Raw genomic sequence first — 23,468 nt, 5'->3', positions numbered from 1 at the left:
CAGATAAGGATTCAGTTATTTAACAGTTACTAAGTGCCCACTCTGTGCAGTGCATTGTTCTGCCTTCCAGACACACAAAGATGAACAGGGCCCCGAGGCAGATGAATTCCCATTATGATCCCTTTAAGCCCCAGGGGAGGAGCCGCAATCCTGTATTCACATGCTTCTGTGCTTTTATATGATTTTCGAAAGTAAAAAAATTGTGGTATTTTTATATATACATATACGTGTGTATTTGTATGTATATGTATGTGTATGTGTGTGTGTGTGTAATATATATATATATATAAGAGATTGTGTGTATGTGTGTATATATATTTTATTTATATAAATAAAATAAAGAAATAAATGAAGGCCCCCAAATTTATTTGAATTAAGCCTAAGGTTCCTCACTTAGATCCACATTTGCCAGTGACAGTCCAGATGGAGATTATGATGTAGGCAGCACAAAGTAATGGAAAGTGCACTGGGAATGGATTGTGGGTAGATTTCCTGGTATATGAAACAGGGATAACAGTATGCCTGCCATGCAGAGTTTATAGGAAATTCATGAAAAGTGCCTGGTCAGAAATGTCTTATTGGGTGGAATGGAAGGAAGCCTTTCAGTTGAAGATAGTAGGGTTCATCTTCTCTCCCACCTTAAAAGTTTTGTTCCATGCTGTCCTCTCAATCTCTTGCTAGCTTGCTGGTAGGTTGGAGGCAGTTTCTTCCTATGTAGTTGAACTGCCATTCCTTTAGACCCCCGATTGGAGGGCAGAACTATGGGGTCTTGTGAGGAGGTTCAGTTTTACTTCTAAATTGGCTCCTTTTGGCTGATATGTTTTGTCCCTTTTCAGTTGAGGTCTGTTGTGTTACTGAGCAGTGGGGATATAACCACTGAGCTGAAGTCCTCATCTAAAAACAAAATATGTATTTTGCTTTTTCCAGTTATGAAGTTTGCTCTGTATTGTTAGTTTATTGCCTGCTTAAATGTTGTCCTTTGAGTTTTGTGTGTATAGCAATTGAACTTGTCTCTAGCTTGACTTCATTTATTGCTGAAACTGCATTTTGATTTAGATATGAGACCAACTTTACTATAAGGTTTAAAAATTATAAATGATGCTACTAATATTGTTTAACCCTTAAGCTTTGTAATCTTATAGCCAAGTTCACTTTTAGGAATCTAGGATCCTGTTCTAAAGCTGTGCCCTATAAAAGATCTAATAGGTGGCTTTTAAAATCAAATTGTAGGTGTGGTGGCACACTCCTGTAATCCCAGTTACTCAGGAGACTGAGGCAGGAGACTCTAGGTTTAAGGCTAATCTGGATAATTTGGCAGTCTTGTCTCAAAAAAAAAAGGAAGTCAAAATAAAGGCTGGTGGTGATAGGGTTGTGGCTCAGCCATAGAGCAATCGCCTAGTTTGTTTGAGGACCATATAAAAAATAAAATAAAGGTATTATGTCCAACTGCAACAACAACAACAACAAAAATAAAGACTGGGGATGTAGCTCAGTGATAGAGTGTTTGCAAGGCCCTGTGTTCAATCCCTAGTATTGCAGGAAAAAGAATCAGATTGTACTATATTTTACTATCCTGAGAAAAGATTAGTAAGGTATAAATAAGGGAGTAACTTGAAAACCAACACCCCTCCCCCCCCAAAATGTGGGCAGGTCAATTGAATTATGTTGTTAGATTGGACTAAGAACCAAATAATTTCCCTTTTAGTTGTAACAATGTCTCTATTTAAGTGAGATTTGAATATGTGCAGTTTTGATACATCAGGTTCTTTTAATTTTTTTCTTTTGTGGTTCTGGGGATTGAACCCAAAGCCTTGTGCATTCGAGGTAAGCACTGTACCAACCAAGCTATATCCATAGCCCCTCCCCGCCCCGCCCCCCCCATCAGATTCTTTTTAAACAAAAGCTTTCCTATTTGTTTAACTTCATTTAAATAACTCCTACCTAGTGGCAGTTTCCAGGTGTGTGGTCTTAATGATCTTTCAAAATTTCTGCATTATCAGTTACTATTTTCAGTACTGTCATTCTGAGCATTTAATTTTTACATTTTGAATAATTTTATGCCTTTAATGTACTTCAGATTCCTGACTGACCAAAGTGACTTCAAAAAGGAGGGAAAATGGCTTCTGAATCTGAAACCCTGAATCCAAGTGCTCGGATAATGACCTTTTATCCAACCATGGAAGAATTCCGGAACTTCAGTCGATACATTGCCTACATTGAATCCCAAGGAGCTCATCGTGCTGGACTAGCTAAGGTAAGGAGTAAGATTGTTCAAAGTACCTTTTGTGACATGGTAGCAGTCAAAGTTTTCCTAAATGAAGGCCAGGACTGGGTCTTACTGAAATTTGGGTGGGGCAGTGACTTCAGTTTAAGCTATTTCATTTGCAAGTTAATTTCTGTTGTTAACATTTGAAACACCTTTGTTGTTAGGTGGGAGGAGTTGCTTGGAATCTTCACAAAGGGCAGGTAAAGAGCCAGTGTCTGCTGACCTGGCTTCTCTGCTTCTGTCCTCAAAATGGAGCTGGGTGCTTTAGTGGTTTTTGATATATGACTGTTTATGCTACATTTAATTTCAGTTTCATCCAGAACTCTGATAGTAATTTGGACTTTCATCCAGAGGAGAGAATGTACTTGGCCAGCCAACATGAGTATTCTGATTCTGGTCTTTGCAATTTGAAATTGGTTTCTGGTTTGTACTTTTCCCTCTGTGAATTGAATCAGTTATTCTTCCCCAGTCAAATCAGCCTTTTATAAGTTTGTCAAAATCAAATTTCTAAGTCTGTGAAAATTATATTTCTGGAAGGATCTTAAAGAAACTGAGAGGGACTCGTCTCAGGTAGAAACTTTTATGCTGTTTTTATTTCCAATTATACATATATGTTACTTTTTCAGTATGAAAAAAAGAAAGCAAGGACATTGATTAGAAAGCAGAGGACCAGTCTTAGACCCTGCTGCCTCCATAGAGGCTCAAGATAGCTCCATGTTTACTCTTACATGCAGACATGGCTGCTGCTGGGTTTGAATAACGGATAGGAGTCACATGACCTGCAATACACCTTTCCAGCATATTAACTTTTTTGGTTATACTTTCTTAGATTTCAAAAAATTACCCCAAAATGCTTGTTATTACAAGTTAAGTAATTCAAAAATACATAAAGAAAAGGTTAATCTCATCTGTCTTCTACAGGACCATCTCCTTAAAGCGATTAGTGTTTTTAGTTCCTTCCACATCTTTATCTGCTCACACAAATAAACTCACATACAGTATTGCATTTTTTGTTTTTAAAAGAGAATGGGCGTGGCGAGGTGGCACATGCCTTGCCTGTAATCTCAGCAGCTCTGGAGGCTGAGGCAGGAAAATCTCAAAGCCAGCCTTAGCAATGGTGAGACACTAAGCAACTGAGTACCCCTGAGTTCAATCCCCAGTTCCCCTCTCAAAAAAAGACCAAAAAAAAAAAAAAAAAGAGAGAGAATGGGATCATGCCTTACATATTTCTCTGTTGGTTCAATTTTTTTTTTAATATTTATTTTTTAGTTTTAGGTGGACACAATATCTTTATTTTATTTTTATGTGGTATTGAGGATCGAACCCAGTGCCTCGCGCATGCCAGGCGATTGCGCTACCAGTTGAGCCACATCCCCATTTTTAGTTGTAGTTGGACACAATACATTTATTTATTTATTTATTTATTTATTTATGGTACTGAAGATTGAACCCAGGGCTTTGCATGTGCTACGTGAGTGCTCTACTGCTGAGTCACAATCCCAGTCCCTCTTTTTTGTTTTTTAACAACATATTTCTCACTTATGGATGAGACTTATTTATCTTTTTTTTTAATATTTTTATTTTTTAGTTATAGGTGGATACAGTGTCTTTATTTTGCTTTACGTGGTGCTGGGAATCGAACCCAGTGCCTGGCACATGCTAGGCGTGTGCTTTACCTCTGAGCCACGACCCCAGCCCCTCATCTTTTTTTTTTTTTTTTTTTAAATTATGAGTGAGGTCCAGAGGAGGCCCACAAGCGGGAGAGGGGGGTCATTTTTTTTTTTTTTTTTAAAGAGAGAGTGGGGGAGAGAGAGAGAGAGAGAGAGAGAGAGAGAGAGAGAGAGAGAATTTTTTAATATTTATTTTTTAGTTCTCGGCGGACACAACATCTTTGTTTGTATGTGGTGCTGAGGATCGAACCCGGGCCACAAGCACGCCAGGCGAGCGCGCTACCGCTTGAGCCACATCCCCAGCCCCCCTCATCTTAATTTATTACTTTTTGGAATAGATAATACATGGGTGAAAAAAATGCTAGCAGATAATGTAAATTCTTATGCCGTTTCTTTCTCCATGCTTTTATGTGTATCTTCCTGTGTTGTTGTATGCAGATTATGGCACACATATATACATGTGTTTGCTTGTTTTGTCCCTTCTTACATAAAACATAACATGCCATACAGTGTCCCATACCTTAGTTTCTAATTTAACTATTCAAGATTAGCTTGTTTTTTTTTTTTTGTTTGTTTTGAGGTGGTACTGGAGATTGAACCCAGGGGCACATTACCACTGAAGTATTCCCAGCACTCCCCCACCCGCTTTAAAAATTTTCTCCCTTAAGTAGCTGGGACTGTAGGCATGTACCATTGTGTCTGGCTTCAAGATTGAATATTTAGGGGCTGGGGATGTGTTTGGCCTGGGTTCGATCCTCAGCACCACATACAAAAAAAAAAAAAAACAAAGATGTTGTGTCTGCCAAAAACTAAAAAAAAAAAAACTAAAAAAAAAAAAGATTGAATATTTAAGAATGTAAGTTTTCTGGGCCTGAGAATGAAGCTCATTGATGAAGTGCTTGCCTAGCATGTGTGAGGCCCTAGGTTTGGGCCCCGAACTGCCAAAAAAGAAAAAAAAAAAAGACTTTAGGCTTCGTAAATAGACTGCAATCTGGTGTGCAAGAGAAGGAAACTCTATATGAGCATAGAGTTACCCAAATCAAGTAAAAATAATTTTTTTTTAAGAGCCCTGATTGAGAAAGAACCAATTTTTCAACCTGATAAGATACCTAATCTGAGAATAAGAGTCATTGCAACTAGGCAGCTAGTTGATGGCAGAGCTGGTCAGGGTTAGCATGACAGTGTGTCTTCCTATGTTTGGGTTATTGTCAGTAATTCAGAGTCACTTTCTAGTGAAATTGACTGTTTGTGTAGCAGACTAAAAACCTGCCAAACTCTTGACTTTTCAGTTTCTTATCTGTCTCCTTTTTTCTTATGTTTCCTGTAGGTTGTTCCTCCAAAAGAGTGGAAGCCACGAGCATCCTATGATGACATTGATGATCTGGTCATCCCTGCACCCATCCAGCAACTGGTAACAGGGCAGTCTGGCCTCTTTACTCAGTACAACATTCAGAAGAAAGCCATGACTGTTCGAGAGTTCCGCAAGATTGCTAATAGTGATAAGTGAGTAGAAACACTTCCTCTGTTTTAACACCTAAAACCTATTGTCTCATCCTTATAGTTGTCTCCAAGACTGCTACTGTCATACTGAGGAATAGCTTCCTCAGTTCTAGCTTCTCTCTCCCTTTTTTTGCAGTTTCTGTGGAAGCATTTCCTCTGTTGTAGTCTAAACCTTTCTACATTCTTGCCTAAGGTGGTCCCATTCCCATTGTTTTCCCATTTGAAGTAGAGTAATTTTTTTGGAGGGGGGGGTGCTACCGGGGATTGAGCCATATCCCCAGCCCCATTTTATATTTTATTTAGAGACAGGGTCTCACTGAGTTGTTTGGCATCTCACCTTTGCTGAGGCTGACTTTGAACTCACAATTCTCCTGGCTCGGCCTCCTGAGCTGGGATTACAGGCATGGCCACCATTCCCGGCTGAGGTAGAATAATTTAAAGATTAAATTTATTTTTTGTGATGCTGAGGATGAAACCCAGTCCTTGCACATGCTAGGCAAGTGCTCTGCTACTGAGCTATAACCCCTACCCTAGAAATATAATAATTTTTTGGATGATACTAAATTGTACAGTTGCAAAAGAAAGAGGTGATTTGAAAGGTGGGGTTTTTTTTTTGAGAGGTATATTGATGCCACCTGTTATCAAAAAGTGGCTTTAGTCATTTCAGTTCATTGTGGTATCTTCTGTCTTTAGATATGGGCAGGCTCTTCACTACCTGTTAGCTGCTATCTGATTTCTGTTTTGACAGTAACAGAATGTGAATAATTACTAACCTTATTTTCTGTCATGTAACTCTTCTTCATCTGCTCATTCTTGTCTGAAAACGTGTTTGTTTAGTCCTATTGTTTTTAGTTGCTTTTCTCTCTGTTTTTAACATTTAGCTGTCATCTTGTGTCATAATCACAGAAAATATACTTTGTGTTTCCCTCAATTGGCTGTGACTATTTCTTAATCCTTCTTCTGTTATCTTCTCACTTTGCTCCCCAACCTTGGATTTCCACAAGAGATTCCTTCTCCTTCCTCTTGCTTTATTTCCTGAGCCTTCTGATTTACTCATGTCTTAATTTCAGCTTGACTGACAAATGCCTTTGCTGAGATTAAGTCCAGAGCTAAGTTTTTTGTTTCATAGTCCTCACTTCTAGAAACAGCCTTTCATGTTTTTTTTTAATCTCCTCTTTCTCTCATAGCAGGTCTTGCTCTTTCTATTTCTATACTTTGCTCTCTTTTCACTTGGCTTGTCAATACTTTTTTTTTTTTTTTTGGTACTGGGGATTGAACTCAGGGCCTCCTGCATGCAAGGCAAGCACTCTACTGGTTTGTGGATTCTAATTGAGGTCTTAACAGTTTTATTGACAAAGCTTAAAACATCTACATTGCCAGCCAGCCTGTTGGCCAATGAGAGAACTTATGTAAAAGCTTATTGAAGAAGTGTGATAAGCTTTGCAGATGCAAGTCTGTGTCATAGTTGATCCTGATTTTAGCTGTGTTTGTGGGGCCAAACTTAGCAGCTTTCTGTTTCTTATGCAGGGTTCTACCAGGGTCTTTAGCATCCTATGTCTTCTTGTCAATATATGCTAGGCTTTTTTCTTTCAATATACTTCTTTTCCTTTGCTTTTTTTTTTTCTTCAGTACTAGGGATTGAATCCAGAATTTCTTTACCTTGAACTACATCCTCAGCCCTTTATATTTTTATTTAGAGATATGATCTTGATAAATTACCCAGGCTAGTGTGGAACATGTAATCCTCCTGCCTAAAGTTCTTCCGTTGCTGAGATTACAAACATAGATCACTGTGTTCAGCGTTTCTTTTCCTTATAAACAACTCTGTTTCTACTCTGCAGTGCTGGGAATTGAACTCAGGGCCTCACTAGCCAAGTGCTCTATTAGCATGCTAGACTGCCAGCCCCTACCCTTATATATGACAAGAAGATTTTTTTAAAAAATATTTTTAGTTGTAGATGGACACAATACCTTTATTTTATTTATTTTTATGTGGTGCTGAGAATCAAAGGCAGTGTGTTATACATGCTAGGCAAGTACTTTACCACTGAGCCACAACCCCAGCCTTATGAGACAAGATTTTTTACCCCCAATTTCTATTTTTATGTCTAGCCAGCTTTAAGAAAACATCTTATAAAAACAGATCGTTAGAAGGCAAAGGATTTGTTAAACACATGAATTTTTCTAAAATGTATTATTCATTAGGTTAACATTGAAATGAAAGGCAGTAAAGGAAGATTTGTTTTCACTCATTCCTTTTATCCCCCATAAAATTTCATTTTGGGCTTCAGGTCTAATCTTTATACAATTATTATATCTTACTAATATTTTTTCCATTTTAGTACATTACTTTTCCCACTTTTTATGTTTGTAAGGCTGGTGTATTATTCTTTTTAAATTGCCACTTAATAACTTTTTCATTATTATTTTTTTACAGTACTGGGAATTGAACCCAGGGCCTCGTGCATGCTAAGCAAGTGCTCTGTCACTGAGCTATATCCCCAGTCCTTTCTATTTTTAATTTTGTGACAAGATTTTGCTAGGTTGCTTATGACCTCCCTCAGTTGCTGAGGCTGGCCTCAAACTTGAGAGCCTCTTGCCTCAGCCTCCCAAGTTGCTGAGATTAATGGGTGTGTCCTCTGTGGTTCTTTATAGTTTTTAAGTCCTTTTTCCTCACTGGCTAAGCTACTCCTGAATCAAGCAGGGTGTAGTTTAAGTAGCCTCTCTTCAGTGGAAGTTATTATGTTGTAAAAGAAGATGGATTCATGTCACTGCTTTAGTGACCTTCTTTTCCCAGTTTCCGTGGGCCCAGTTCATGGAAGGAATATTGAGGGGAGTTACTGTACATTATAACCTTGAATGCCAAGATTGTGTCTTGTTCATTTGAAATGTCTTGCTGTTCTGGAAATAGGGAATTCAGGGAATTGTGTCTTACACTGTTCATAATGCCTAATAAATTTAGTGACAGTAAGTGGCTAACAATTATTATTATTTTTTTTTTAAACTTTGGAAGGTACTGTACCCCACGGTATAGTGAGTTTGAAGAGCTTGAGCGGAAATACTGGAAAAATCTCACATTCAACCCTCCAATTTATGGCGCAGATGTGAATGGTACTCTCTATGAAAAGGTGAGGCTCCTTGGAAGCCCTTTGTGCAGAATATTTGAAATTTTGTAACATAATACTTTTTTTTTTTTTTCCTGCCCAGCACTTAGTAGGCTTCTAAAAGTGAGTTGGTGAATGGGTGGAAGAACAAATGAATGATGTACCACCAACTGATATGCTGAGTTCCCTTAGTTGTTAGCATTTTTTGCATGTGACTGAACTTTATTTCTCCCACTCTGCATGTGAATTAGATGATGTGGTGTTCTTTTCAAGGGCTGTTAGCATAGTCTGTGGGTGGTAGATGATGAGTTCTTGAAAGGGTGGGATGGTTCAGAGAAAATGAAATGATGGGGGAGGAGCTGTGTGGTTTCTGCAGAAAAAAGATCACTGACTAATGAAAGGGGTATATATTTAAGAAGAGAAATCTATTTAGATTTTAAAAACCCTTAAACAGAATTCTGTAGCAAAAGCTATTTTAACTATTTAACATTGGCTTGAAGTATTTGGTTTTTTTTGCATGAAGAACTGCTTTGGTGCCAGGCACCTTGGTGCATGTCTGTAATCCCAGTGACTTTGGAGGCTGAGTCAGGGGGATCCCAATTTTCAAATAAGAATTGTTTTGATATGGTAGAAGAGGGACTATTTGAACCTGCCTTTGGATGATTAGAAAAAAATTAGGTGTTTTAGGTATTATTGCTTAGATTTTAACATTTTTGTAAATTATCAAAAGGAAAGTATTTAAAAAGTGAATTCTTTTTTTTTTTTTTTAAAGAGAGAGAGAGAGAGAGAAATTTTTTTTTTTAGTTTTCGGCGGACACAACATCTTTGTTTGTGTGTGGTGCTGAGGATCGAACCCAGGCCGCACGCATGTCAGGCGAGCACACTACCGCTTGAGTCACATCCCCAGCCCCTAAAAAGTGAATTCTAAGTTTGTTGACAGTAATATTGTGGGGTGATGGGGAGTCAAGCCTGTAGGCATGAATGGTGGATTGATGCCTGCAGATTTTGGGAAGTACAAAAGCAGGGCACAAAAATTGGGAACTTGGTTTTAGGAGGGGGGCTTCTGGCTGAGTACAACTCGGGGAAAGGACAATGTAGACATTTTATGAAGACTCTGCCCAGTGGAAATTGAAGCTAAAAGAAGCATGAGTTACTATAGTTAATTCCCATTTTTCTTTGTTTTTCCCAATTTGACCTAAGTTTCTTTTTTTTTTTTTTAAATTTTTATTTTTTTTTTAAGAGAGAGAGAGAGAGTTTTTTAATGTTTTATTTTTTGGCGGACACAACATCTTTGTTTGTATGTGGTGCTGAGGATTGAACCTGGGCCGCTCGCATGCCAGGCGAGTGCACTACCGCTTGAGCCAAATCCCCAGCCCCTGACCTAAGTTTCTTTATCTTTTGTTAAAACTCTTCTTCCTGGGGTTTAGATCAGGTAACTGTCACCTCCTTAAACATCTTTCCTATACTATATTGCTTAAATCCCTTTGGAGGCATGATGGTGTCAGTTCCAGTAGTAACTGTGAAAGTGAGGGGGGGCTGGGATTGTGAGTATTCGCCTTGCATGTGCGAGGTCCTAAAGGTATTGTGTCCAACTACAACTAAAAAGTAAATATTAAAAAAAAAAAAGTGAGGGGTTCAGTTTTGTTGTTTTGTTTTGGTACTGGGGATTGAACCCATAGGCACTTAATGACTGAGCCACATCCCCAGCCCTTTTTATGTATTTATTTATTTTTTAATATTTATTTTATTTTGTTAGTTTTTGGCGGACACAACATCTTTGTTTGTATGTGGTGCTGAGGATCGAACCAGGGCCACACGCATGCCAGGCGAGCGCGCTACCGCTTGAGCCACATCCCCAGCCCCCCCTTTTTATTTTTATTTTTTATTTTGAGATAAGGTCTCAATAAGTTCTCCGGACCTAGCTAAGTTGCTGAGGTTAGCTTTGAACTTGCGGTCCTCCTGCCTCAGCCTCCCAATCTGCTGGAATTACAAGTGTGTACCACTACACCCAGGCCCAGTCCTTTTTATTTTTTATTTCGAGATACAGTCTCTCTAAGTTGCTCAGGCTGGCCTCCTTTTATCACCCTCCTATCTCAGTCTCCCAAGTCACGTATACACCCCTGTGACTGGCCTGTGGTTTTGACATTATTTTATGGGTTGATCAGAGATGATAGGCTCTCCTGAAGCCTTCTCTGTGGTTTGTAGATTCATAACTTCATTTTATATTCAAGTATAATTTACTGTGGACTGTCATTTCTTTGGCAGCATGTTGATGAGTGGAACATTGGCCGGCTGAAGACCATTTTGGATTTGGTTGAAAAGGAGAGTGGGATCACCATTGAGGGTGTGAACACCCCATACCTGTACTTTGGCATGTGGAAGACTTCCTTTGCCTGGCATACAGAAGACATGGACCTGTACAGCATCAATTACCTGCACTTCGGAGAGCCAAAGTCCTGGTAAAGTCAGCCCATAGTTGGTACAGGTTTTCTCACCTTTAATGTCCACTGGAAACCTCTGGAGCAGGTTGAAATGTGGATTCTGGTGCAGCAGGCTTGGGGTGGAGATGACATTCTACATTTGAGACACACTTTGAGGTGATCAGATACTGTTGGAGCCAGACTATCTGTTGAGAAATGAGGCTTTAGAGAACACATGACTCAACACCATCTTAGGAAAGCATAGTTTAGTCTGTTACTGAAAGTCATGGAACTGTTACAGGCAATCCCACTCTTTATAACTTCTTCTGAATGGGCCTGTGACATTTCTTTGTTTCTGTTTATTTATTTTTTGTGGTAATGGGCATTGAACCCAGGGTGTTCTACCACTGAGCTATACCACTGAGATATATTCCTAGCCTCTTTTTAAATTTGGAGACTAGGTTTTGCTGTGTTGTCCAAGCTGAACTCAAACTTGAGATCCTCCTGCTTCAGCCTCCTGAGTAGCTGAGAAGGTCAGCTCTGTGCCTGACCTTCTGAGAGACAGACTTCAAAACTGGAATTATTCCTTCAGATGATAGAAAGAATTCTTTACCTCATTAAAAAAATATTTGGTGGACTGGGGATGTTGTCTAGTGGCATAGCATTTGCCTGGCAAGTACAAAGCTCTCAGCTCAATCCCTAGTGCTCCCCCTCATCCCCACCCACTGTGTACTGCCTTTCTTCTAGATGGCTAGGATTGGAAAATATGCAAAAATCTGTAAATGTTGACTCTAAAATTTCCTGATATTGGATTATCATTCTTCAATCAAGAGATTTTACAGTTATTGATACATTGGATAGATCATTTGAAGTGGGAGCTCTAGAAAATTCTGTGTGAGGTTGCCTGATGGCTCCTAAAGTCAAAGTCCTTTTGGTGGTATTTTCTTAACTTTTCTCCTCTGTTTTGATTCATAAGGAGGCTATTTTATTTAAGAGGGGTCATTTTTGTTGTTTATGTGGAATATACTTAATTTTCCTCTTTTTTTTTTTTTGTTTTGATAGTGGGAAATCAAACCCAGGGCCTTGTGCATATACAAGTGCTCTCCCACTTAGCTATATCCCCAGCCCTTTTTATTTTATTTTGAGTTGAGTTTCACTGAGTTGCTCAGGCTGGCCTTGAATTCCTGGGCTCAAGTGATTCTCTGTATTCAGTTTCCCCAGTACTAGAACCACAGTGCACACTGCTGCTTTAGGGTAGATTATAATAAGGTTACTGTGAGTTTCAGAATATGTTTAACAGTTGTGCAAAAGTTTTAAATAGTCTCAGATGTTCTCTTTTTTCTTTTCTTTTTCTTTCTTTTTTTTTTTTTTTTTTTTTAATTTTTAATATTTATTTTTTAGTTTTCGGCGGACACAACACCTTTGTTTGTATGTGGTGCTGAGGATCGAACCTGGGCCGCTCGCGCACTACTGCTTGAGCCACATCCCCAGCCCTCTTTTTTTTTTTTTTTTTTTTTTAATGGAGAACAGTTACTGTGATGTCTAGACACCCTACCAAGGGGAGGAGTGATTAATTATTGGGTAATCAGTATAGCTTTTATGCAGATGAAGGGAAAATGGAATCATCAGCAGATCCCAGACCAAATTTCTAGGTTTCTAATCCATCTCTACCCTGCTTCCCATTTTTTTCTCTAACCTCTTCTAATTAGGCCTTTTACTCCTGGGAGCATTTTAAAAAACACTGAGATTATGTAATGCCACCTTTTTTTCCTCTTTAAAAATTTTTTTTTTTTTAAGAAAGAGTGAGAGAGAGTGAGAAAGAGGGAGAGAGAGAATTTTAATATTTATTTTTTAGTATTTGGCAGACACAACATCTTTGTCTGTATGTTGTGCTGAGGATCGAACCCGGGACACAGGCATGCCAGGCGAGCGCGCTACCGCTTGAGCCACATCCCCAGCCCATTAAAAAATTTTATTGCATGAACAACATAACTTTTTGTACCATAAATCCTAGTTCATGGTGCATATTCAATAGGTGTTTTATTTTTATTTTTTAAATATCTATCTTTTATTTGTAGTTGGACATAATACCTTTATTTTATTTATTTATATGTGGTGCTGAGGATTGAACCTAGGGCCTTATATGTGTTAGGCGAGCACTTTACTGCTGAGCTACAACCCCAGCTCCAATAGATGTTTTATTAAGTGGGTGAATATAGAAGAAATAAATTCAGTTACATTCCTTTGTAGGCTCTATATTCTTCTGCTCCAGGAGTCTAATACTTAGCTTCTCCAGATTCTTTGTAGTGCTTAGCAACTTTAAAAAGTGTTTTTTTTGGGGGGGGCTGGGGATGTGGCTCAAGTGGTAGCGCGCTCGCCTGGCATGCCTGCGTCCCGGGTTCGATCCTCAGCACCACATACAAAGATGTTGTGTCCGCTGAAAACTAAAAAATAAGTATTAAAAATTCTCTCTCTCTCTCTTTAAAAAAAAAAAAGTGTTTTTTGTTTTTGTTTTTTTGGTGGTACTGGGGATTAGACCCAGGGATGCTCTATCACTAAGCTATATCCTCAGCCCTTTTTATTTTTATCTTGAGACAGGGTCTCACTAAGTTGCCCAGTCTGGCCTCCAACTTGCAATCCTGCCTCAGTCTCCTGAGTCACTGGGATTACAGGTGTGTGCCATTGCACCTGGTTTGTATTGTTAATTTCATTTTTTAAGTTATTTATTTTTTGGGTACTGGGGATTGAACCCAGGGGCCCTTTACCACTGAGCCCTTTTAATATCCAAGACCTTTTGATTTTTATTTTGAGACAGGGTTTCACCAAGTTGCTAAGTGTCTCTCTAAATTGCTGAGGCTGGCTTTGAACTTGTGATCCTCCTGCTTCAGTCTCCTAAATTGCTAGGATTGTGGGTGTGAGCCACCACTCCCAGCTTGTATTATTATTTTTAGTCAATACGTAACTGTACATTTTTTTATGGGCTACAGTGTGCTGCTATTCCAGACCATGTATTATGCAATGTGTTAAAGTCAGATCAGTGAACTGGCATATTCACCACCTCAAACATTTGTCATTTTTTTTGTGCTAGGAAACTTCAGCGTTCTCTCTACTGGCTTCAGTGTGTTTTTCTAGTGGGACAAGCCCTTTGGCTCCTGTTCCTGTCCTTTGCTCCGTGTCTGATGCTCTCATATGTTTTCAGGTACTCTGTTCCACCTGAGCATGGAAAACGATTGGAGCGCCTCGCCAAAGGTATTGTCTCCTCCCTTCTGTGAGCTGTGTCTAGCTCTCAAAAGTTCATTTTCTGTGATAAGATCTTGTGTGGCCTTTCACAGATTTACAGGGAGGGAATGGGCTCAACTGTATCCAAAAAGGTAACTTTTAGTCCTTCCTTTGATGGTCTTTGTCTCAGTTCCTCCAAGCACTGGTTTCTGTAACGAGGAAAGTATACAAATCATTTTGATTCTGGTTCTTCTGCTAAAACCCAAACTGTTAAAGTAAAAATCAAGTTATTTCGTAGTTTGATCTTTATGTGGATTAGATTTGTACCTCTAGAGAATCTTATTTCAGGAAAGCCAGGGTAGATTATGCTATAGATGTGTTACTTTTGACAAAAGAGTGCAGTCTCAATCTTTCAGTACTGGAGAAAGTTCTAAAAAGTTTGAAAGTGCTGTTAAGAACAGAGGCAGCTGTTGTTGGGTGTTTTCAGTCACCCAAACAAGTTTGATTACCCAGGTAGTACTCTATCTGGAGAGGTGCACTGTAGAATCTTAGGAGTCTGCCCAGAGATAGAAAGATTTCGTTCAGATGAGATTTACAGGTATGAAGTGACTCCAGGATTATACAGCTAGTGTGGAGAAAGGAATAAACTCAGACCCATTGTGCATTTAAACAGGCTTTTTCCCAGGAAGTGCTCAAAGCTGTGAGGCTTTTCTCCGCCATAAGATGACCCTGATTTCCCCTTTAATGCTGAAGAAATATGGCATTCCCTTTGACAAGGTGAGCTGATATTACATATGGAAGTCCTTAGGCTTACATAGAGACAACCCTTTTTGGTCTTTGTTTCACAGAATTGTATTCTAGTTTGTCACCATCACTTTGATTTAGGGTGGGATTTTGATGCCAAAGAGGGGACTAGTGGGCCATGGGAGGAGCAGGTCACCTAGACAGCGCTGAACTTGGAGGAAGGGTTAATTATTGTCATGATATGCATGTAGTATCTTAAGGCTTTTCATTTTATACAAGACAGAAGACCCCAGTAGTATATGACTTATCTGTGGTTGCTTAGCTAATTGGTGGCTGAACCAGAGCCCAGGAGTCCCATTTTATAGTCTCTGCCATGTGTGGCAGCTGCTTTAAGTCTTCTCTTCTTCTTCTTTTTTTTTAATATTTATTTTTTAGTTTGAGGTGGACACAATATCTTTATTTGTATGTGGTTTTGAGGATCAAACTCAGCACCCGGTGTATGACAGGCGAGCACGCTACCGCTTGAGCAACATCCCCAGCCCTAAGTCTTCTCTTCTTTAGGTGACTCAAGAAGCTGGAGAGTTCATGATCACTTTCCCTTATGGTTACCATGCCGGCTTTAATCATGGCTTCAACTGTGCAGAGTCTACCAATTTTGCCACCCGGCGTTGGATTGAGTATGGCAAACAGGCCGTGCTGGTGAGCCCTCTTGATGTCTATTATACTGACTAAAAATATCTGGTTGAGTAAATTGTTGTTAGTGTCAGAATATTTCTTTCTTTTTTTTTTTTTATATTTTAAATAGTTTTTTAAGTTGTTGATGAACTTTATTCATTTATTTATATGTGGTGCTGAGAATTGAACCCAGTGCCTTACACATTTGAGGCAAGTGCTCTACCACTGAGCCACAACCCTAGACCCAGAATATTTCTTTAAAGTGCTGAAATTCAGAAAGACTGGCTGGAAATGTGTAAAAATGACAGCTTTTTGTGTTCATAAAGAATTTTTAAAAATATATGTAGCTTTGGAAAGTAAAAAGTGAGATTCCGCACTTAAGTCCATTTAGAATTAAAACTATACCCCACATTATCAATATTTCTTGCTGTGACCATTCTGAGATTTCTCTTTTGAAAAAGTCTTAGGCATTTACTTTTGTTATAGGCAAGCAACAAGCTGTGCCGTGCCTCAGAGTACTAGGCTTTCTTGTGTAGTCTTGACTTGGATAGATATCCATAGGCATGCGGTTGTTGACCATCTCAGGACCTAGGTACAGAGCCACGTCACTGCCCATCCTCTGTGCACTCTCATAAGTGCCCAGGTAGACTCACTACTGTGCCAGCACTCTCTGACCTCTTTTTGCTTCCCTCGTGTTTGAAGTTTCTGTAAGAGCAATGTGCCCTTGGCCTGTGAACTAGAACAGTTTGGTTTTAAAATGTCTCATGCTTTTTTCCACATGGAGGGAGGAGATGGGATGTGGAGGTGAGGCAGAAACAGATAAGGTGTGCTTCACTTGCTCGCTACTTGTGACAGTGCTCCTGCAGAAAGGATATGGTGAAGATCTCCATGGATGTGTTTGTGAGGAAGTTCCAGCCAGAAAGATACAAACTTTGGAAAGCTGGGAAGGACAGCACAATTATTGACCATACCGTGCCTACACCAGAAGCAGCAGAATTTCTCAAGGAGAGTGAACTTCCCCCAGGAGCTGGGAATGAGGAGGAATGCCCAGAGGAGGACATGGAAGGAGTTGAAGATGGAGAGGAGGGAGACCTAAAGAGAAGGTAACTGGTAGCCATTTGGACCTGACTGTTGAGGATGGGATTCTGGGCAGCTCTCACAACCTGTGGAAAGGCTGTGACTAAGTGGGGTGTTTGAGCCACAGCTGAGGGAATTTTCTTCTTAGTAAAGTTCCAAAACCCTCAGAGCTGGAGCATTCAGCACTTCCTTGTGGTTCTTACCCAGCAATGAAGATAATAAACCTGTAGTTGGCTGGAGCAAGGGGTAGGGCTCCCTTGTGCCAAAAAAGTTAGTTTTCCTATCAGAGTGTTTTCTGTTTTTTATTCTGTTTTATTTTTGTGATACTGGGGGCTGAACCCATGGGTGCTTTATCACTGAGCTGCATCCCCCAGAATATTTGTTGAAAAGGAGAATGTGATGGTGGGATCAAGACTTTCTGGGGCAGTGGCAGTAGGAAGATAAGTTTGCTGGTGTTGTCAGGATCTGAGCCAGTGCTCTGAGAAGAGTTTTTCCCATTTCATGTGGGAAAGACCAGAGGGACATTTATGGGGTACTTAATAAGGCTAGGCACTCTGCTGCGGTGCTCTATGAACCTTTTCTCAATCTTCACCCCAAATCTGTGAGGTGGGTTGGGATACCTGTACTTTCCAGATGATGGACTAAGTTCAGAGAGGTCAAGTCTTTTGGTTCAGATCACACAAGAGGTGGTCCCGAGTTTTGAACCAGTACTGACAGGCCCTGGGCATTTATTTTGGGTTGTATTTGCACAAGGTTGAATGTATTTGGTGATTTCATATGTGGACTCTAGAAGGTTTGTTCTCTTTACAGTCTGGCCAAGCACCGTATAGGGACAAAGAGGCACCGGGTTTGTCTTGAATTACCACAGGAAGTAAGTCAGAGTGAGCTCTTCCCCAAGGAGGAACTGAGTTCTGGACAGTATGAAATGACAGAATGTCAGGCCACCCTTGCTCCTGTGAGGCCCACCCACAGCTCTGTGCGGCAAGTTGAGGATAGCCTGCCCTTCCCAGGTGAGTAGAACATGGTGCATTTTTCGCAGCCCTTGTCTGTCCTGTATGCCGTGCGTATTGAGCGCAGGATCAGAAATAAAAAAGGAGAGAGTACGATCTGTGAGGACCTGTAGTTGGACTATGAGAAGTGCTTTAGGGATATTCAGGGTGGAACAGGCATGGAGGGGAAAGGCCTGTTTCCCACCTGGTGAGGAGTGAGGGAAACTGAAACATTTGATGAAGGTGATGATGAAGTAAAATGGGCAGGTGTGGCAAGGCACGCCAGAGATGCTGGGCAAGCCATGAAGACAGGAAGCAATACCATGTCTTGGGAAGCTGGTGGGGTTTTCCTCTAAATAGACTATTAGGAGTGGTCTGTTTAGAGGAAGACAGTTATGTGACCAGGAGAGGAGACTGGAGAAGAGGGATGAGATGATGTAAGCGTGGACTGCCATTTTATTTTACCTTTTCATTTTTTATTTTTTGGTATTGGGGATTAAACCCAGGGGTGATCAACCACTGAGCCACGTACCTAGTCCTTCCTATTTTTTATTTTGTGACAGGGTCTCACTAAATTGCTTAGGGCTTTGCTTAGTGACTGAGGCTCACCTTGAACTTGGAGTGCTCTTGCCTCAGCCTTGGAAGTAGCTGGGATTACAGGCATATGCCACTATACCCTGCTCGTTACTTTTATTTATTTATTTTGTTTACAGTGCTGAGGATTGAACCCAGGGGTACTCTATCACTAAGCTGTGTACTTAGCTCTTTTGTTTATTTATTTTTTAAAAATATTTATTTAGGTGTAGATGGACACAACACAATGTCTTTATTTTTTTATGTGGTGCTGAGGATTGAACCCGGGTCCCGCCTGTGCTCCGTGAGCACTCTCCTGCTGAGCCACCATCCCAGCCCTATTTTTATTCTTTCATTTTTATTTTTTGGTGGTGCTAGGGATTGAACCCAGGGCCTTATCTGTGCTAGGCAAATACTCTACCAACTGAGCTATATCCCAGCCCCATTTTTTTGTGTAGTTTTTGATCCTACTCATTGAACCTGGGACACTTTACCATTGAGCTAAATCCCCTGTCCTTATTTATTTATTTATTTTTAGGATTACCAGGGATTGAACTCAGGGGCACTTGACCACTGAGCCACATCCCCAGCCCTATTTTGTATTTTATTTAGAGACAAAGTCTTACTGAGTTGTTTAGTGCCTCGCTTTTGCTGAGGCTGGCTTTGAACTTGCAATCCTCCTGCCTCAGCCTCCCGAGCCGCTGGGAGTACAGGTGTGTGCAACTGTGCCCGGCCCGGTCCTTATTTTTTACTTTGAGACAGGGCTTTGATAAGTTGCTCAAGGGTTTTGCAGTGAGGCTGAGGTTGTTCTCAACCTTGCAATCCTCCTGCCTCAGATTCCTGAGCTGCTGGGATTATAGGTGTGTACCATTATATCCAGCATCTTTTTTTAAAATTTTGAAATAAGGTCTTGCCAAGTTGCCCAGGCTGGTCTCAAATTTAGGATCCCCTGGTCTCAGCCTTGCAAGTAGCTGTCATCATGCCTGGCTTATTTTTAAAAATATTTAATTGACATAGTTGTACGTGTTTATGGGGTACAGTGTGGTAATTTAATTTGTGTGTATGTAATGATCAAGTTTAGGGTGCCTGCCATTTTAGAGTTTGTTTACTTGGGGGCTTGAGGGTCCATTTGTATGAGAATGGTGTGGTCAGTAGTGCTTCAGAGCAGTCAGCAGGTGTTCATGAGGTTAGAATTGTTAGTGAGAGGCTTGTGTCAGTCTTGGTCAGGCTTGAAGAAATCTGTTCATGATGCCGTGGTGTGTCTGCTCACAGTCAGATAGTCCTGTATAGTCAAACCTGAGGCTGGGTTGGCTTCTCTTCAGCAATTCTTCTGGCTGGGGTATCTGGATCCTCTGCTGAGCTTAGGCTTCCATCTCTTGCAGGACTGTGAGGAAGAGGTAGAGCTGCTTGCTGAGTGCTCTCTGTGAAGGCTGTTACCAGCAGTTACAGTTAGGAGGTCTGAAGATAAGTGGTAGTATCCTCACATGATAAATTAGAGGAAGAAATGGAGGCCCGTGTGGCTGACGTGTTAGCCCAGATCACACAAGGACCCTGTAATTGACAGCCAGAATTTGAAGCCAGGTCTTACTTCCAGCCTGTGCTCCTTGTGTTTTGTCATTATCTTCATGAAGTTCACATGTTCAGGAGGAACCTGGCTTTTCTAATGTCTGTGTATGTTTCAGATTACTCTGACTCCACTGATGTTAAATTTGAAGAGCTCAAAAACGTCAAGCTAGAAGAGGAGGATGATGAGGAGGAACAAGAGGCAGCTGCTCTGGATCTTTCTGTGAACCCTGCTTCTATGGGAGGACGCCTTATCTTCTCTGGTTCCAAAAAGAAATCATTTTCTAGCCTGGGATCCAGTTCTTCTCGGGATTCTCTTTCTTCTGATTCAGAAACCAGTGAGCCACTCTCCTGTCAAGCTCAAGGGCAAACAGGAGTTCTCACTGTGCATAGCTATGCCAAAGGGGATGGCAGAGTCACCATGGGAGAGCCATGCATCAGGAAGAAAGGCAGTGCCCCCAGAAGTATCAGTGAACGGGAGCTGGCAGAGGTATGTCTGTGGACAGTGGTTTGGGAGTCAGCTACCCTGGAAGACAACCTGTGGAGGGGAGGTGGGCCTGTGGGATGAAGGTGCTGCAGGAGTCCAGGAGAGCAGGAGAAACCCCCTGTCAATGCCTCCAGCATGCATTATTGTCAGATAAAAAGCCAGGTGACATTCATTCTTTTCAAGCTTGTTCTTTACTGGGAATTAATAATTTTCTACTGTTGATCCAGAGCATTGTATCTTAGCAGTTTCAGTGACTGGCAGATCCTTAGCCCAGTTGAATGTACTCTAGTGTGGGGTGGGACCCCTTCCTCTGACACTCCTTGCCTTAGAAGTACAGGGTTAGAATGGTAGCCATTATAGCCCAGATGCTTGGGGGTTAAGGATTAGATGGCCCTTTTACTCTAAAATTCAAGGGTATATTTCTCAGCCTGATTTTCCTGGGGAGGCCCAGCAAATCATTGATAGGGGATCATTTTAGATATCAGGATACTTTCCCAAAACTGTAAATGTGAACATGTTTGTTCACCCTTCATCCTAGATCACACTGTCAATAGAAGCTTTTTCTTGTTTGTTTTGTGCAAAATGGTTCCATGCTGAGAGGGATTCAGAGCTGTGTTAGGTACAACTGGACTCCTGCCACCCAAGTGACCTGCTCTTACTGCATGGCTTCACAGTTTGTGTGGACCAAGCTTCTGCTTGTGTGGAGTGGCACATAGTAGAAGCTGATGCAGAAGGTCCTTGTAATTCTTTGTTCTTGTACCTTTACTTTTTTTTTCTTAGGTGCTTGGTATCAAACCCAGAGCCTTATGTACTTTTAAGTACATATCCTATCGCTGAGCTACACCTCTGGTCCCTTTTTTACTTTTTAAAAATTTATCTCCTCAAAGTGTTTTATTTTGGGTACCATGGTGTATGCCTATAATCCCAGCTACTTGAGAGGCTGAGGCAGGAACTTAGGCCCTAAGCAACTTAGCGAGATCCTCTCTTAAAAAAGGGCTGGGGGTGTGGCTCTGTGGTAAAGTGCCCCTGGGTTTAAAAATAAAACAAAATAGTTTTTATTGAAAAATTTCTAAAGTACATGGAAATAGAATGCCATCATGAGTTCCCATGCTCACTCATCATTCATGTATAATTATTAACATTTGAAGTATTTGTTTTGTATCTGTTTTGGATGAACTAGTAACACTCATTTCGTATCCATATTTTCTTAGTATTGCCTGTAGTCCCTTTTTATGGTTATTTTTTCCCCTTGTCTTTAATTTTTATTTATTTTTTGGTACTGGGGATTGAATTCAGGGGTACTCAACCACTGAGCCCTATTTTGTATTTTATTTAAAGACTAGGTCTATTTTGTATCTTATTTAAAGACTAGGTCTCACTGAGTTGCTTAGCACCTCTTTTTTGATGAGGCTGGCTTTGAACTCTCGATCCTCCTGCCTCAGCCTCCCGAGCTGCTGGGATTACAGATGTGCACCACTGTGTCCAGCTCCCCTTGTCTTTAATTCTCAGATTCTTCTCTTTGAGTTCTCTGAGTCTCAGGGCTGTTTCTGTAGTCTTCCTTTTACCATTTGAATGTTCCACCATTCATCTCATGGTGGTTGCAGGCTAATGAGCGAATAACCACTGTGTTTCCTTCTCATTGCCTCTGGTTGCTGCTCTCATTGCCTCTTATGAGAGCATCTGTGAGACAGGGATTTTAGCTTTTCTAAGCTGGAGTTCTTAGACTTGTACTGCCATCTGGCCATTCTTGGTCACAAGCCCTCAAGCCTCCATGTTCTTCTGTGGTGCCACAATTCACCCTGTCCTGCTTTTCTAGCATCCTCTGGTTTCCATCGTGATCAGAAAGCAACTAAGAATTAGCAAAGACTAATTATATACTAAATACTTCATATGCATTGTTCAGTCTATGCTTTACTGTTAAATTAATTTTAAAAAAATATTTAATTTTTAGTTGTAGTTGGACACAATACCTTTATTTATTTATTTATTTTCATGTGCTAAGGATAAAACCCAGGGCCTTGCATGTGCTAGGCAAGCACTCTACTGCTAAGCCATAACACCAGCCCCCTTAATTTAATTTTTTTAGAGTCACGTTTTTCTGTTATTTTTTTTTAAAGCATGCAAAGAAGCAATAAAAAATACCACGATATTCATCTCTTTTCCTCCCCAATTTTAAATCAGTTAAGTGATAGAAGAATCAGGCATATGGAGCTTTGTATGTTATCATATTAACAATTAACATGATTGAACAAAATGACTTTTAACACATGGCCAAATGACCCTTCTACTCATTTAATCTCAATTTGATGGATGATCTACCTAGTCATAGGCAGTCCTGATAACCACAGGCTCCTCCTGGGGAAAAGTATTTTCCAGTCAGCGTCCACATTATAAGAGTAAGACTAGAACACTTTTTTCTGCAAAAGACAGATCCTGGCTAAGTGGTGGTGCATACTTAACACATTCAAGGCAGTGAGAGAAACCAGGAATCCTTCCACATGGAAATCTGCAGGCAAAGGATGTTTCCAACAAGCCTCTCTTCAGTCCTCTGCTCACAAGCCTTCCTGGTTCCTTTTGCTTTCTGTGTGAACTTCTCAGTTTTAGCCTGATGGCGAAGTCATCCATCTACTCCAGCATGTGCTGGCTGGCTTAAACAACTTAAATTCTCCAAAAATACTGTGACTGCCTGCCTTATTGCTCTCCTTTTTAATCACTTATGGCCTGTCTACTGTGGCCAGGACTGTGCCTTTAAGGAACTCAAGTTCCTCAATAACTAGAGGAATAGAAAGGAGTACATAATTCCAGCACTTGAGGATAGGTGATTTAGGATCAGCTGAAGATTTGGCAGCTTAGCCTCTGGTTGGGAGAGGAGCTCAGGATGGCTGTAGAGAAGGAGGCATTTTACCTGAGCCAAGAGGTTATGAAGAGTATGCCAGGTAGACAGAATGAAATTGAAGCAAGAATCTAGGAGAGGAAGATGTTCTACATGGTGATGATAGCACATTGGGGTCAGAGGTTGACTTTGTCTCAGTCACAGGATTGTAAAAGACCCTGGATACAATTAGCGAGCACCAAGAACTGGTAATCCCAGCTACTTTGGAGGCTGAGGCAGAAGGATTGCAAGTTCCAGGGCAGCCTCAGAAACTTAGCATGACCCTATCTCAAAATGAAAAATAGAAAG

At 40.5% G+C, this 23,468-nt stretch overlaps 1 protein-coding gene across 2 annotated transcripts in view; it reads left to right on the top strand.

Moving 5' to 3' along the window:
- Kdm4a (lysine demethylase 4A) overlaps nucleotides 1-23,468 on the top strand; it is a 53,930-nt gene that overhangs the window by 874 nt on the left and 29,588 nt on the right. For both annotated transcript variants that reach the window (XM_046468557.2, XM_046468558.2), the window contains exons 2-11: nucleotides 2,078-2,254; nucleotides 5,264-5,439; nucleotides 8,450-8,564; nucleotides 10,806-10,999; nucleotides 14,160-14,209; nucleotides 14,853-14,956; nucleotides 15,485-15,622; nucleotides 16,454-16,701; nucleotides 17,486-17,685; nucleotides 19,920-20,290. In XM_046468557.2, the coding sequence (XP_046324513.1) occupies nucleotides 2,117-2,254; nucleotides 5,264-5,439; nucleotides 8,450-8,564; nucleotides 10,806-10,999; nucleotides 14,160-14,209; nucleotides 14,853-14,956; nucleotides 15,485-15,622; nucleotides 16,454-16,701; nucleotides 17,486-17,685; nucleotides 19,920-20,290 (1,734 nt within the window). In that variant the 5' untranslated portion in view covers nucleotides 2,078-2,116. The remainder of the gene's footprint in view (nucleotides 1-2,077; nucleotides 2,255-5,263; nucleotides 5,440-8,449; nucleotides 8,565-10,805; nucleotides 11,000-14,159; nucleotides 14,210-14,852; nucleotides 14,957-15,484; nucleotides 15,623-16,453; nucleotides 16,702-17,485; nucleotides 17,686-19,919; nucleotides 20,291-23,468) is intronic.

This window comes from Marmota monax, unplaced genomic scaffold, assembly GCF_021218885.2.
Source record: "Marmota monax isolate L192 unplaced genomic scaffold, Marmota_monax_Labrador192_F-V1.1 WCK01_AAM20220418_F8-fsc00008, whole genome shotgun sequence".
Taxonomy (NCBI): Eukaryota; Metazoa; Chordata; class Mammalia; order Rodentia; family Sciuridae; genus Marmota; species Marmota monax.
This window is presented reverse-complemented; position numbering and strand designations above follow the sequence as displayed.